We start from the raw sequence: 13,868 nt of genomic DNA on the forward strand, positions 1-13,868 counted from the left end.
TCATATTTTCCTTACCCCATGCTGGAGCTACTCAGGGAACAGAGAAATAGACTTCTGAGACATAACTGCCCCCCTTCTCAAGAAGTTCAAAAATTAGTGGCTCAAAGCAGTCAGACATGAAACAGTTAAACAGGGAGCCGGTTTCGATGCAGTGGAGGAAACAGTGGATTGGAAAGAACTGAGCTGGGATCAGGGCTGTCCTGCTGCAGGGTCATCCCCAGGAGCATCGGTAAAGCACAAAGCAGCCCACTGGCCAGGGTGTGGTGGAGGGCAAATGAGAAGGGGCATCCATGTGTGTTCTACCAACCTTTTCAGGGAGAGGAATGGGGAAGCAGGAGGACCAGCGAGTGCAGAGGCAGGGAAGGGGCGAGAGGGACGGGACGGGAGAGCTCCAGGAGGGCTGTGGCCAGGCACAGCCATGCAAATGATACCTGCCACGTTATAACACAAATGATTTGAGAAACTTACTTAATATTGAATTTTCAGTTTTGAAAACAGTTCTTCTTATTCCCAGCCTCATCGTTCCTCCCAAATTGCCAGGGTTGTGTTCCGGCATATCAATCACCTTAGAAAACAAAACAAGTCCGGTTTTGCCATCTTGTAAAAACATTATTTCCCACATTTCAAGCTTTACTTTTAGGGGATGCTCACTGGGTAAGGATGTCCCTTAAACAATAAAATCCGATCGTTCCTTCCAATTTTCCTATTCAAACACAGTCATGCTTTTATACACTCCTCACAGTATGCTGCCTTTTCGTCTCTGCTTCTCATCTTTCATTCAAATCACAGGTAAAAAATTTATCAGGAGCATCTTTATAACCTCCCTCCTGTCATTACTCAAACTGTCAGTTCCAGGCAATGTTCACACTTCAAGTTCTGACCTCCTGGGACCTTCCGCTTTGGTCTTCACATCCCTTATAATAACAACCCTCTCCCACCGCCCACTCCATTCCCTAAAGATTTTCCATAAGCAAATCTGTCCATTTTGGAAAAGGATACCAAAAGTACAGTCATCCCTCAGTGTCCAGGGGGACAGGTTCCAGGACCCCCGTGGATAACAAAATCCTTGGATGCTCCAATCCCTTATGTAAAATGGCATAATACAGTCAGCTATTGGTATCTGCAGATGCCGAACCCATGGATACGGAGAGCCGACTGTACTTATTTGCAGAAAATCATTTAGAAGGATTCCTTTTTTTTTTTTGGCCGTGCCATGTGGCATGCAGGATCTTAGTTCCCCAACCAGGAATAGAACCTGTGCCCCCTGCAGTGGAAGCATGGAGTCTTTAACCACTGGACCACCAGGGAAGCCCCCTAGAAGGGTTACTCTTATAAAAAAAAAATATATATATATATATATAATCCATTCTACCACATTCCACAGGTAGAAACCTAAGTGCCACCCTGGATCTCTCCCTCTCCCTCATCTCCAATGTGTCAAGTCCTATCCACTTACCAGCTCCAGACTTCCTGCATCCATCCACAGCTCCCACCACCACCCAAACCACAGCCCCTCACCCAGACTGCGGCCAGAGCTCACCAACTAGACAGGCCCCACATTCACATGTCCCCCCAACCCTGCGCACTGCAGGCAGAGTGGTCGTGGTGTTTCTCCTGCTTGAAATCCTTGACTGCCTGGTACTGGCCCAACCTAGCCCTTCAGCCTCACTTCCCGTGACTTTCCCCTCCTACCCTGAGCTCTGGTCACTGAGCCTTCCTTCAGTTCCTCAAGTGCATCTTCCTTCCTCCCACCATGGAGACTTTGAACATCTCCCACTCCCCTACCCTCTTTTCCTAAATTAATCCATCCTTAACCTTAAGATCTTAGCTCAACTATCCAACGTGAGCTTCCCCGGGAGCTGATATTACCAGGCACCATAGCCTAGTCGGGGTCCTCTATCAACACGCTCCCCGTCACCGTGCTCCCCTCCGTTTGTGTGTAGAGTGCTTTGTGCACTAGACTGTGAATCGCTAAGAGCTGGGGCACTTTTTGCTTTTACCATCGCATTCCCAGCCCCTAGCACACATGGAACTGGCATCTGGTATGCACTGAATGAATGCATGGATGATTGAATGAACTCAGACCAAATAATTTCAGATTTATCTTTAGGATTAATTCACAGAAATGCAGACATGTGATTTTTATGAAAAGCCTGTTCTTGTTAGTCAATGGTCTATTTTCACAATTCTGTTCACTACAATCTCATGGTTTTATTTCATCTTTAAGTTGTTAGAACAGACTACAGTTGGGTGAGTTAACCTGTTCTAATGGAATTGCTCAAGTTTCCTCTCATAAAACCTTTCTTTCTTTGTTTTTTCTATACCCTAACTGCCACATGTTGCTCTACAGGAATCCTTGACAACTGGAATTTTCCAAGAACTTGTATGATCTTATCAGTGCTCCAGAAGAACTTTCTGAGCCATTTGAACCCTGTGGCCCTGGTACACTCTAAGAGTCACTGAGGGGAAGGGGTGGAGAAAAAACTTGACTACACCCCTTGGCAGATGGAGTGCTCGGTTCTGAAGTGCTCTTGGCCTTGGCATGTCTTTCCTATCTTCTTGGGTCGGCTAATTACGGCTAGATTAAGTATTACAGGAGTGAGGTGAGGAGAGGGCATCAGCTTCCAGTTCAGAAAGCTGAGCTGCTTAGCTTTCAGCCCCTTGGGTATTTTCTAGGAAAGGACAGATAAGACTACACTACCTGCCACAGACTCATAAGAAGTCCTAGGTTGATTCACAGCTTCAATTTCCGCTTCAGTTGAAGATAACCTGAACCCTTTAGGAAGACCACAGCAATAAACTCCCCTGGTTTCTTCTTATAAGTGTATTGTGATGCTTCAAGTCAGCCTTACTTCCTGCACTGGGTCTTTCCACTCAGGAAGAGTCTTTTAATGTAGTTTGTTCAGTTATTGGCATGTTTGGAATTCAAGGAATGTTCTGGTATAAACCACTGAGAATGGAGTCAAATGACCCAACTAAGAACAGGAATCCTCCCTTACTGCTTACTTGGGTTGAATTTGACAAACACAAGGCCAGAAAATATTTCCAAAAGAAATATTTCCAAAAGCTAAATGCAGTGGGCACAGGGCTGCCTAAGGATCTTAAATAATCCTCCAACATAGAGGGAAGTCTGGAAATTCCTGAAAGAGCAATATGAGAACATTATTTAGAAACATGAAGGTAAATATCAGGAGAAACAGCTATAAGAGTTGAGTTTGGTAGACAAGAGGTGAGGATTACTGAATTTTTTCATTATAGGCCTTTTGGAAATGTTAGCTTTTTTGGGGGGGGGGAATTGTTGAACACAGTATTACTTTAATGAAAATACAAATTGAAGGCCCAAATAGTGAAATATATTGTGTAGGCCTTCCACTAGGGTATTAGTTCACATTATCCCTGCTGTTTTCAAAAGCAATAAATAAGACCTTCTCCTGATATGATAGCACAGAAATAAATCCCAAGGTGTAACTGCCACGGTGACCCTCCGATTAAAATACGCTCCCATAGAAACCACTGGAGAGGCAAAGAAAACGTTAGACAAAAGATGGGGGAGCAGATGGAAGTAGCTTTCCAACTCTGAATGATGCCCTGAACAGCAGTGAAAGGAGAAAAGCAGAGCAAGAACTGACAGGGGGCTTCATCCAGGGATGCACATCACACACTCAGTGGAAGAACGTCCAGGCCAGGAAGACCTTCAAGATGGCAGAAGAGTAAGACGTGGAGATCACCTTCCTCCCCACAAATACATCAGAGATACATCTACATGTGGAACAACACCTACAGAACACCTACTGAACGCTGGCAGAAGACCTCAGACCTCCCAACAGGCAAGAAACTCCCCACGTACCTGGGTAGGGCAAAAGAAAAAAGAAAAAACAGACACAAAAGAATAGGGACGGGCCCTGCACCAGTGGGAGGGAGCCGTGAAGGAGGAAAGGTTTCCACACACTAGGAAGCCCCTTCACTGGCAGAAACGGCAGGTGGCTGGGGGAAGCTTCGGAGCCACGGAGGAGAGTGCCGCAACAGGGGTGTGGAGGGCAAAGCCGAGAGATTCCCGCAAAGAGGATCGGTGCCGACCAGCACTCACCAGCCCGAATGGCTTGTCTGCTCACCCGCCAGGACGGGCGGGGGCTGGGAGCTGAGGCTCGGGCTTCGGTACGATCCCAGGGAGAGGACTGGGGTTGGCTGCGTGAACACAGCCTGAAAGGGGCTAGTGCGCCACGGCTAGCCGGGAGGGAGTCTAGGGAAAAGTCTGGAGCTGCCTAAGGGGCAAGAGACCATTGTTTCTGGGTGCGCAAGGAAAGGGGATTCAGAGCACCGCCTAAACGAGCTCCAGAGACGGGTGTGAGCTGCGTCTATCAGCGTGGACACCAGAGACGGGCATGAGACGCTAAGGCTGCTGCTGCAGCCACCAAGAAGCCTGTGAACAAGCACAGGTCACTATCCACACCTCCCCCCCGGGAGCCTGTGCAGCCCGCCACTGCCAGGGTCCCGTGATCCAGGGACAACTTCCCCAGGAGAACACACAGCGCGCCCCAGGCTGGTGCAACGTCATGCCGGCCTCTGCCGCCGCAGGCTCGCCCCGCCTCCTCCGTACCCCTCCCTCCCCCGGCCTGAGTGAGCCAGAGCCCCCGAAGCAGCTGCTCCTTTAACCCCGTCCTGTCTGAGCGAAGAACAAATGCCCTCAGGCGACCTACACGGAGAGGCGGGGCCACATCCAAAGCTGAACCCCAGGAGCTGTGCGAACAAAGAAGAGAAAGGGAAATCTCTCCCAGCAGCCTCAAGAGCAGCAGATTAAATCTCCACAGTCAACTTGATGTACCTGCATCTGTGGAATACCTGAATAGACAACAAATCATCCCAAAATTGAGGAGGTGGACTTCGGGAGCAACGATATATTTTTTTTTTCCTTTTTCTCTTTTTGTGAGTGTGTATGTGTATGCTTCTGTGTGTAATTTTGTCTGTATAGCTTTGCTTTTACCATTTGTCCTAGGGTTCTCTCTGCCTGTTTTTTTGTTTTTGCTTTTTTTTAGCATAGTTTTTAGGGCTTCTTATCATTGGTGATTTGTTTTTTGGTTTGGTTGCTCTCTTCTTTCTTTCTTTCTTTTTTTTATTACTTTTCAATTTTTTTATTTTTAATAATTATTTTTTACTTTAATAACTTTATTTTATTTTATTTTACTTATTTTTTTCTTTCTTTCTTTCTTTTTTTCTCCCTTTTATTCTGAGCCATGTGGATGACAGGATCTTGGTGCTCCGGCCGGGTGTCAGGCCTGTGCCTCTGAGGTGGGAGAGCCAAGTTCAGGACACTGGTCCACGAGAGACCTCCCAGCTCCACATAATATCAAATGGCAAAAATCTCCCAGAGATCTCCATCTCAACACCAAGACCCAGCTTCACTCAACAACCAGCAAGCTACAGTGCTGGATGCCCTATGCCAAACAACTAGCAAGACAGGAACACAACCCCACCCATTAGCAGAGTGACTGCCTAAAATCATAATAAGGCCACAGGCACCCCAAAACACACCACCAGACGTGGACCTGCCCACCAGAAAGACAAGATCCAGCTTCATCCACCAGAACACAGGCACTAGTCCCCTCCACCAGGAAGCCTACACAACCCACTGAACCAACCTTAGCTACTGGGGACAGACACCAAAAACAACAGGAACTACGAACCTGCAGCCTGCAAAAAGGAGACCCCAAACACAGTAAGTTAAACAAAATGAGAAGACAGAAAAACACAGAGCAGATGAAGGAACAGGGTCAAAACCAACCAGACCTAACAAATGAAGAGGAAATAGGCAGTCTACCTGAAAAATAATTCAGAGTAATGATAGTAAAGATGATCCAAAATCTTGCAAACAGAATGGATAAAATGCAAGAAACGTTTAACAAGGACCTAGAAAAACTAAAGAGCAAACAAACAATGATGAACAACACAATAAATGAAATTAAAAATTCTCTAGAAGGAATCAATAGCAGAATAACTGAGGCAGAAGAACGGATAAGTGACCTGGAAGATAAAATAGTGGAAGTAACTACTGCAGAGCAGAAGAAAGAAAAAAGAATGAAAATAATTGAGAACAGTCTAAGAGATCTGTGGGACAACATTAAACGCACCAACGTTCGAATTATAGGGGTCCCAGAAGAAGACGAGAAAAAGAAAGGGACTGAGAAAATATGTGAAGAGATTATAGTTGAAAACTTCCCTAATATGGGAAAGGAAGGAGTTAATCAAGTCCAGGAAGCTCAGCGAGTCCCATTCAGGATGAATCCAAGGAGAAACATGCCAAGACACATATTAATCAAACTATCAAAAATTAAATACAAAGAAAAAATATTAAAAGCAGCAAGGGAAAAACAACAAATAACATACAAGGGAATCCCCATAAGGTTAACAGCTGATCTTTCAGCAGAAACTCTGCAAGCCAGAAGGGAGGGGCAGGACATATTTAAAGTGATGAAAGGGAAAAACCTACAACCAAGATTACTCTACCCAGCAAGGATCTCATTCAGATTCGAGAGAGAAATTAAAACCTCTACAGACAAGCAAAAGCTGAGAAAATTCAGCACCACCAAACCAGCTTTACAACAAATGCTAAAGTAACTTCTACAGCCAGGAAATACAAGAGAAGGAAAAGACCTACAATAACAAACCCAAAACAATTAAGAAAATGGTAATAGGAACATACATATCGATAACTACCTTAAATGTAAATGGATTAAATGCTCCAACCAAAAGACACAGACTGGCTGAATCGATACAAAAACAAGGCCTGTATATATGCTGTCTACAAGAGACCCACTTCAGACCTAGGGACACATACAGACTGAAAGTGAGGGGATGGAAAAAGATATTCCATGCAAATGGAAATCAAAAGAAAGCTGGAGTAGCAATTCTCATATGAGACAAAATAGACTTTAAAATAAAGACTATTACAAGAGACAAAGAAGGACACTACATAATGATCAAGGGATCAATCCAAGAAGAAGATATAACAATTGTAAATATTTATGCACCCAACATAGGAGCACCTCAATACATAAGGCAAATACTAACAACCATAAAAGGGGAAATCGACAGTAACACAATCATAGTAGGGAACTTTAACACGCCACTTTCACCAATGGACAGATCATCCAAAATGAAAATAAATATGGCAACACAAGCTTTAAATGATACATTAAACAAGATGGACTTAATTGATATTTATAGGACATTCCAACCAAAAACAACAGAATATACTTTCTTCTCAAGTACTCATGGAACATTCTCCAGGATAGATCATATCTTGGGTCACAAATCAAGCTTTGGTAAATTTAAGAAAATTGAAGTCATATCAAGTATCTTTTCCGACCACAACGCTATGAGACTAGTTATCAATTACAAGACAAAATCTGTAAAAAATACAAACACATGGAGGCTAAACAATACACTACTTAATAACCAAGAGATCACTGAAGAAATCAAAGAGGAAATCAAAAAAATACCTAGAAACAAGTGACAATGAAAACACGATGACCCAAAACCTATGGGATGCGGCAAAAGCAGTTCGAAGAGGGAAGTTTATAGCAATACAATCCTACCTTAAGAAACAAGAAACAAGAAACATTTCAAATAAACAACCTAAACTTACACCTAAAGCAATTAGAGAAAGAAGAACAAAAACACCCAAAGTTAGCAGAAGGAAAGAAATCATAAAGATCAGGTCAGAAATAAATGAAAAAGAAATAAAGGAAACGATAGCAAAGATCAATAAAACTAAAAGCTGGTTCTTTGAGAAGATAAACAAAATTGATAAACCATTAGCCAGAGTCATCAAGAAAAAAAGGGAGAAGACTCAAGTCAATAGAATTAGAAATGAAAAAGGAGAAGTAACAACTGACACTGCAGAAATACAAAGGATCATGAGAGATTACTACAAGCAACTCTATGCCAATAAAATGCACAACCTGGAAGAAATGGACAAATTCTTAGAAATGCACAACCTTCCGAGACTGAACCAGGAAGAAATAGAAAATATAAACAGACGAGGCACAAGCACTGAAATTGAAACTGTGATTAAAAATCTTCCAACAAATAGAAGCCCAGGACCAGATGGCGTCACAGGCGAATTCTATCAAACATTTAGAGAAGAGCTAACGCCTATCCTTCTCAAACTTTTCCAAAATATAGGAGAGGGAGGAACAATCCCAAATTCATTCTACGAGGCCACCATCACCCTGATACCAAAACCAGACAAAGATGTCACAAAGAAAGAAAACTACAGGCCAATATCACTGATGAACATAGATGCAAAAATCCTCAACAAACTACTAGCAAACAGAATCCAACAGCACATTAAAAGGATCATGCACCATGATCAAGTGGGGTTTATCCCAGGAAGGCAAGGATTCTTCAATATATGCAAATCAATGTGATACACCATATTAACAAACTGAAGAATAAAAACCATATGATCATCTCAATAGATGCAGAAAAAGCTTTCGACAAAATTCAACACCCGTTTATGATAAAAACCCTCCAGAAAGTAGGCATAGAGGGAACTTATCTCAACATAATAAAGCCCATATACGACAAACCTACAGCCAACATCATCCTCAATGGTGAAAAACTGAAACCATTTCCACTAAGATCAGGAACAAGACAAGGTTGCACACTCTCACCACTATTATTCAACATTGTTTTGGAAGTTTTAGCGACAGCAATCAGAAAAGAAAAAGAAATGAAAGGAATCCAAATTGGAAAAGAAGAAGTAAAGCTGTCACTGTTTGCAGATGACATGATAATATACATAGACAATCCTAAAGATGCTACCAGAAAACTACTAGAGCTAATCAATGAATTTGGTAAAGTAGCAGGACACAAAATTAATGCACAGAAATCTCCTGCACTCCTATACACTAATGATGAAAAATCTGAAAGAGAAATTAAGGAAACAATCCCATCTATCACTGCAACAAAAAGAATAAATTACCTAGGAATAAACCTACCTAAGGAGATAAAAGACCTGTATGCAGGAAACTATAAGACAGTGATGAAAGAAATTAAAGATGATACAAAGAGACAGAGAGATATACCATGTTCTTGGATTGGAAGAATCAACACTGTGAAAATGACTATACTACCCAAAGCAATCTACAGATTCAATGCAATCCGTATCAAACTACCACTGGCATTTTTCACAGAACTAGAACAAAAAATTTCACAATTTGTATGGAAACACCAAAGACCCCGAATAGCCAAAGCAATCTTGAGACAGAAAAATGGAGCTGGAGGAATCAGGCTCCCTGACTTCAGACTATATTACAAAGCTACAGTAATCAAGACAGTATGGTACTGGCACAAAAACAGAAATATAGATCAATGGAACAGGATAGAAAGCCCAGAGATAAACCCACGCACATATGCTCACCTTATTTCTGATAAAGGAGGCAAGAATATACAATGGAAAAAAGACAGCCTCTTCAATAAGTGGTGCTGGGAAAACTGGACAGCTACATGTAAAAGAATGAAATTAGAACACTTCCTAACACCATACACAAAAATAAACTCAAAATGGATTAAAGACCTAAATGTAAGGCCAGACACTATCAAACTCTTAGAGGAAAATATAGGCAGAACACTCTATGACATAAATTACAGCAAGATCCTTTTTAACCCACCTCCTAGAGAAATGGAAATAAAAACAAACAAATAGGACCTAATGAAACTTAAAAGCTTTTGCACAGCAAAGGAAACCATAAACAAGATGAAAAGACAACCCTCAGAATGGGAGAAAATATTTGCAAATGAAGCAACTGACAAAGGATTAATCTCCAAGATCTACAAGCAGCTCATGTAGCTCAATATGAAAAAAACAAACAACCCAATCCAAAAATGGGCAGAACACCTAAATAGACATTTCTCCAAAGAAGATATACAGACTGCCAGCAAACACATGAAAGGATGATCAACATCACTAATCTTTAGAGAAATGCAAATCAAAACTACAATGAGGTATCACCTCACACCGGTCAGAATGGCCATCATCAAAAAATCTACAAACAATAAATGCTGGAGAGGGTGTGGAGAAAAGGGAACCCTCTTGCACTGTTGGTGGGAATGTAAATTGATATAGCCACTATGGAGAACAGTATGGAGGTTCCTTAAAAAACTAAAAATAGAACTTCCATACGACCCAGCAATCCCACTACTGGGCATATACCCTGAGAAAACCATAATTCAGAAAGAGTCATGTACCACAGTGTTCACTGCAGCTCTATTTACAATAGCCAGGACATGGAAGCAACCTAAGTGTCCATCGACAGACGAATGGATAAAGAAGATGTGGCACATATATACAATGGAATATTACTCAGCCATAAAAAGAAACAAAATTGAGTTATTTGTAGTGAGGTGAATGGATCTAGAGTCTGTCATACAGAGTGAAGTAAGTCAGAAAGAGAAAAACAAATACCGTATGCTAACACATATATATGGAATCTAAAAAAAAAAAATGGTTATGAAGAACCTAGGGACAGGACAGGAATAAAGACGCAGACCTACTAGAGAATGGACTTGAGGACACGGGGAGGGGGAAGGGTAAACTGGGACAAATTGAGAGTGGTATGGACATATATACACTCCCAAATGTAAAATCGATAGCTAGTGGGAAGCAGCCGCATAGCACAACAGGGAGATCAGCTCGGTGCTTTGTGACCACCTTGAGGGGTGGGTTAGGGAGGGTGGGAGGGAGACGCAAGAGGGAGGGGATATGGGGATATATGTATATGTATAGCTGATCCAGTTTGTTATAAAGCAGAAACTAAGACACCGTTGTAAAGCAATTATACTCCATTAAAGATGTTAAAAAAAAAGAATGTCCAGGCCAGGCACCAGCTGGGAGAACAGAAACACTCCAGAAGGGGACGGCTGGGGAAGGCAGAGAACACAGGGTACTTCTGGTCAAGCCTGGCCAAACCAGTTGCCTTGCAGAGTTATCAGGCCGTCCTACCAGCTCTAAAGATGACAGTATGACTGCCTCTCGGGTTACAAACGACCTGATTCAGCAAGAAAATTAAGGAAACATCTTTGTTCCTGGCATTCCTTCCGCAAAAAGCCTGAGAGATAGGAGAACATCACAGTTTTAAAACATATCTTTTATCATTACTGGGGTGGTTAAAGAAAAGAACTTCAGATATGCTTTAGTTTTAATCCCAACATTTTCAAAATACCCTAGATTTTGCAACTAAGAGGAAAATGCCTCTTCCATTGCAAAAGGGTCGCCTCGGTCCATTCTGAGTTTGCCTAAATACAAGCTGTCATCTGATCCCCACTACAGATCTGTCGTTTCTTGGAACCGAGCCATAGTGCAGAAGAAAAATAAAAAAGGATCAATAAGTAACGAATATTGGTGGTGATAAAGCTTTAGGAGATGTAAAAGTACCATGTAAGGATAAACACGGCCCTAATTAACCTTTACCAAAGTTTCTGCAGCCCATGATAAAAGTGTAATGGGTTCAAGACTTCAGGAGTCCTGGGTGCCTTAAACAACAAAGTCTAGGGAAGTTAGGTTCTCTTATCAAAGATGAAATTCCCCCTTATTTTTTTTTTTTTTTTTTGGCCACAGAGTGCGGCTTGCAGGATCTCAGTTCCCCAACCAGGGAACTAAGCCTGAGCCTCGGCAGTGAAAGTGTGGAGTCCTAACCATTAGATTGCCAGGGAATTCCCAAAGATGAAATTCCTAAATGGCAGTGTGGGAAAGAGTACAAGCCTCTGACCTACCTGACAATGCTGGGAAGGTCTGCTTCTGTCCAGTCCCTTGCCTTTGGACATTTCATTTGGGGACACTAGAGGAGCCTACCTCCCAGCAGACCATCTCCAGTAGCTGGGCAGCTACAGCAGCCTCCATCGTTGCAGACCAAATCTAAACCCTTCCATGTGGCACGCAGGTTCCACCTCATTCAGGAACCATCTACGCTCTCCCCACATATTCTGACCCGTGGTTTCTACCTCAGCTGGATAGGTCCATCGCCGATGGCGCCTCTGCTCCCCTCCCCTCGACGCCACTACATACATGCCGCCTCTTCACTACTTTCCCTGAGATGGCTTCTCCCCACCATCCCACGTGGGCTTGCGCTTTAGGGGCCCCCTCCAGTTCTCCTTACCGTGCCATACTTAATACCACTGTTATGCTCACCCTACCAAACAAATGACCTACACAGTGTTAATTCATTTGCAGTAAGTGGTAGGCCGAATAATGGCCCCCCCAAAGATGTCCAAGTCCTAGTCCCCAGAAACCGTGAATATGTTGCTTTCCATGGCAAAAGGGACTTTGCAGGCCTGATTAAATTTAGCCTCTTGAGATGGTAAAATTATCTGGGGTTATCAGGGTGGGCCCAACGTAACCACAGGGTCTTCATAAGAAGAAACAGGAGGGTCAGAATCAGAGATGGAGATGTGACAACGAAGCAGAGGTCAGAGAGAGAGGGAGAGAGAGAGACTGGAAGAGGCCACATGGCTGGCTTTAAAGATGGAGGAAGGGGCCATGAGCAGGCAGTCTCTAGAAGCTGGAAAAGGCAAAGAAATAGATTCTCCCCTAGAGCCTCCAGAAGAAATGCTTCTGAGCTCCAGACCTGTAAAAAAATAGATTTGTCACTAAGTTGGTGGTAATTTGTTACAGCAGCAATAGGAAACTAATACAGTCCTTTATCGTATACAACTTTAACCTCCTCCATCACTTCGTACATGCATCTCCTCTCAGAAACTAAAGTGCGGGCTCCTCACGCACAAGGACTAGATCTTCTTCTCTAGCACCACCAGAGTTCAGCACAATGGCAGGTTTGGATCAAGCGCTCCATCATTAAATCTCCCTGGATTTTAATCAAAAACTAACAGAGGAGACCCAGGGACTGGTCGGTGGGCCTACAAGAAGTGGAGGGTCTCTGAGACCAAGTTGCAGACGGAAGGGGAGAGGGGCAGTGGCCTGCTCTGAGGTCAAGGTACGCTGTGCCCAAGCTCACCTCTCACCTGATACAGGGCCGGTACTTCTCTGCAGCATCAGGGCAGCGTGAGGATGGAATCTACAATGGTGAAAGCATTGAGCAGTCCTAGAAATATGTATATATTTTCTAGTTTTTTTAACTTGGTTTTTTCCACCAGTAAAATAACGTCTATGTTACTTCCACTAGGAAAAGAACATTCTTCTACCTTCAGGTGTGATCATGACACTCAAGTCCTGCCTCTGAGCCTCACACTAACATTGACCAGCTCTCCTCACAGAAGCCCTGCTCCTGAGACGGGGCAGGTGGCATGCTGGCACGGGTCGGGTGCGGGGGCAGCACACAGCCCATGGTAAAAAGCAGCCCTCGATAGTCCCGGGCTCTGATAAGGAGGCCTCTGCGAACTCTGGCACCCAGGGCAGAGGCTGGAAGTGAAAGGTGAACTCTGTCATGGTGGGCAGGGGGGCTCCCTTCTAGGGACAGCTGCTCTTTAATAGTCAGGGTCTCTCCCAAACCTCAGCATCAAAGACAACACGAGCCCACAGACAGCATTTCACACCCATTTTGCTTCGCAGGGCCTGGCTGCTGACACTACCCTCTTCCCGAGGTGCTTTTTGAGGCGCTGCTGCTGTGGCCTTCGAGCACAGTAACCCGGCCACGGAGACCTGTGGTACCCCAAGCTTGTAAAATAAGTTACTCTTGGCTTTCCTAGGAAAAACTGAAGTCTGTCCAAAGATCAAGCAATTGAACGGTGAGGTGAAATAACCTTTGCCTCTCCATTTTTCCCTTACCCATCTTGTGCCTGTCATTTTTTCCCCCTTCTCTGGTTTCAAAATGCACTCTTTTGAACACACCCTGTATTTATCGCCCATCTCCATA

The 13,868-nt window shown here is 43.5% G+C and overlaps 1 protein-coding gene across 7 annotated transcripts in view; it reads right to left on the bottom strand.

Moving 5' to 3' along the window:
- The window catches only part of CTPS2 (CTP synthase 2), a 130,158-nt gene that overhangs the window by 37,618 nt on the left and 78,672 nt on the right, over positions 1 to 13,868 (bottom strand). For all 7 annotated transcript variants that reach the window (XM_082447162.1, XM_082447161.1, XM_082447166.1 and 4 more), the window contains one exon: positions 469 to 565. In XM_082447162.1, coding sequence (XP_082303288.1) covers positions 469 to 565 — 97 coding nt within the window. The remainder of the gene's footprint in view (positions 1 to 468; positions 566 to 13,868) is intronic.

Source organism: Balaenoptera physalus, assembly GCF_965194825.1.
Source record: "Balaenoptera physalus genome assembly, chromosome: X".
Lineage (NCBI taxonomy): Eukaryota > Metazoa > Chordata > Mammalia > Artiodactyla > Balaenopteridae > Balaenoptera > Balaenoptera physalus.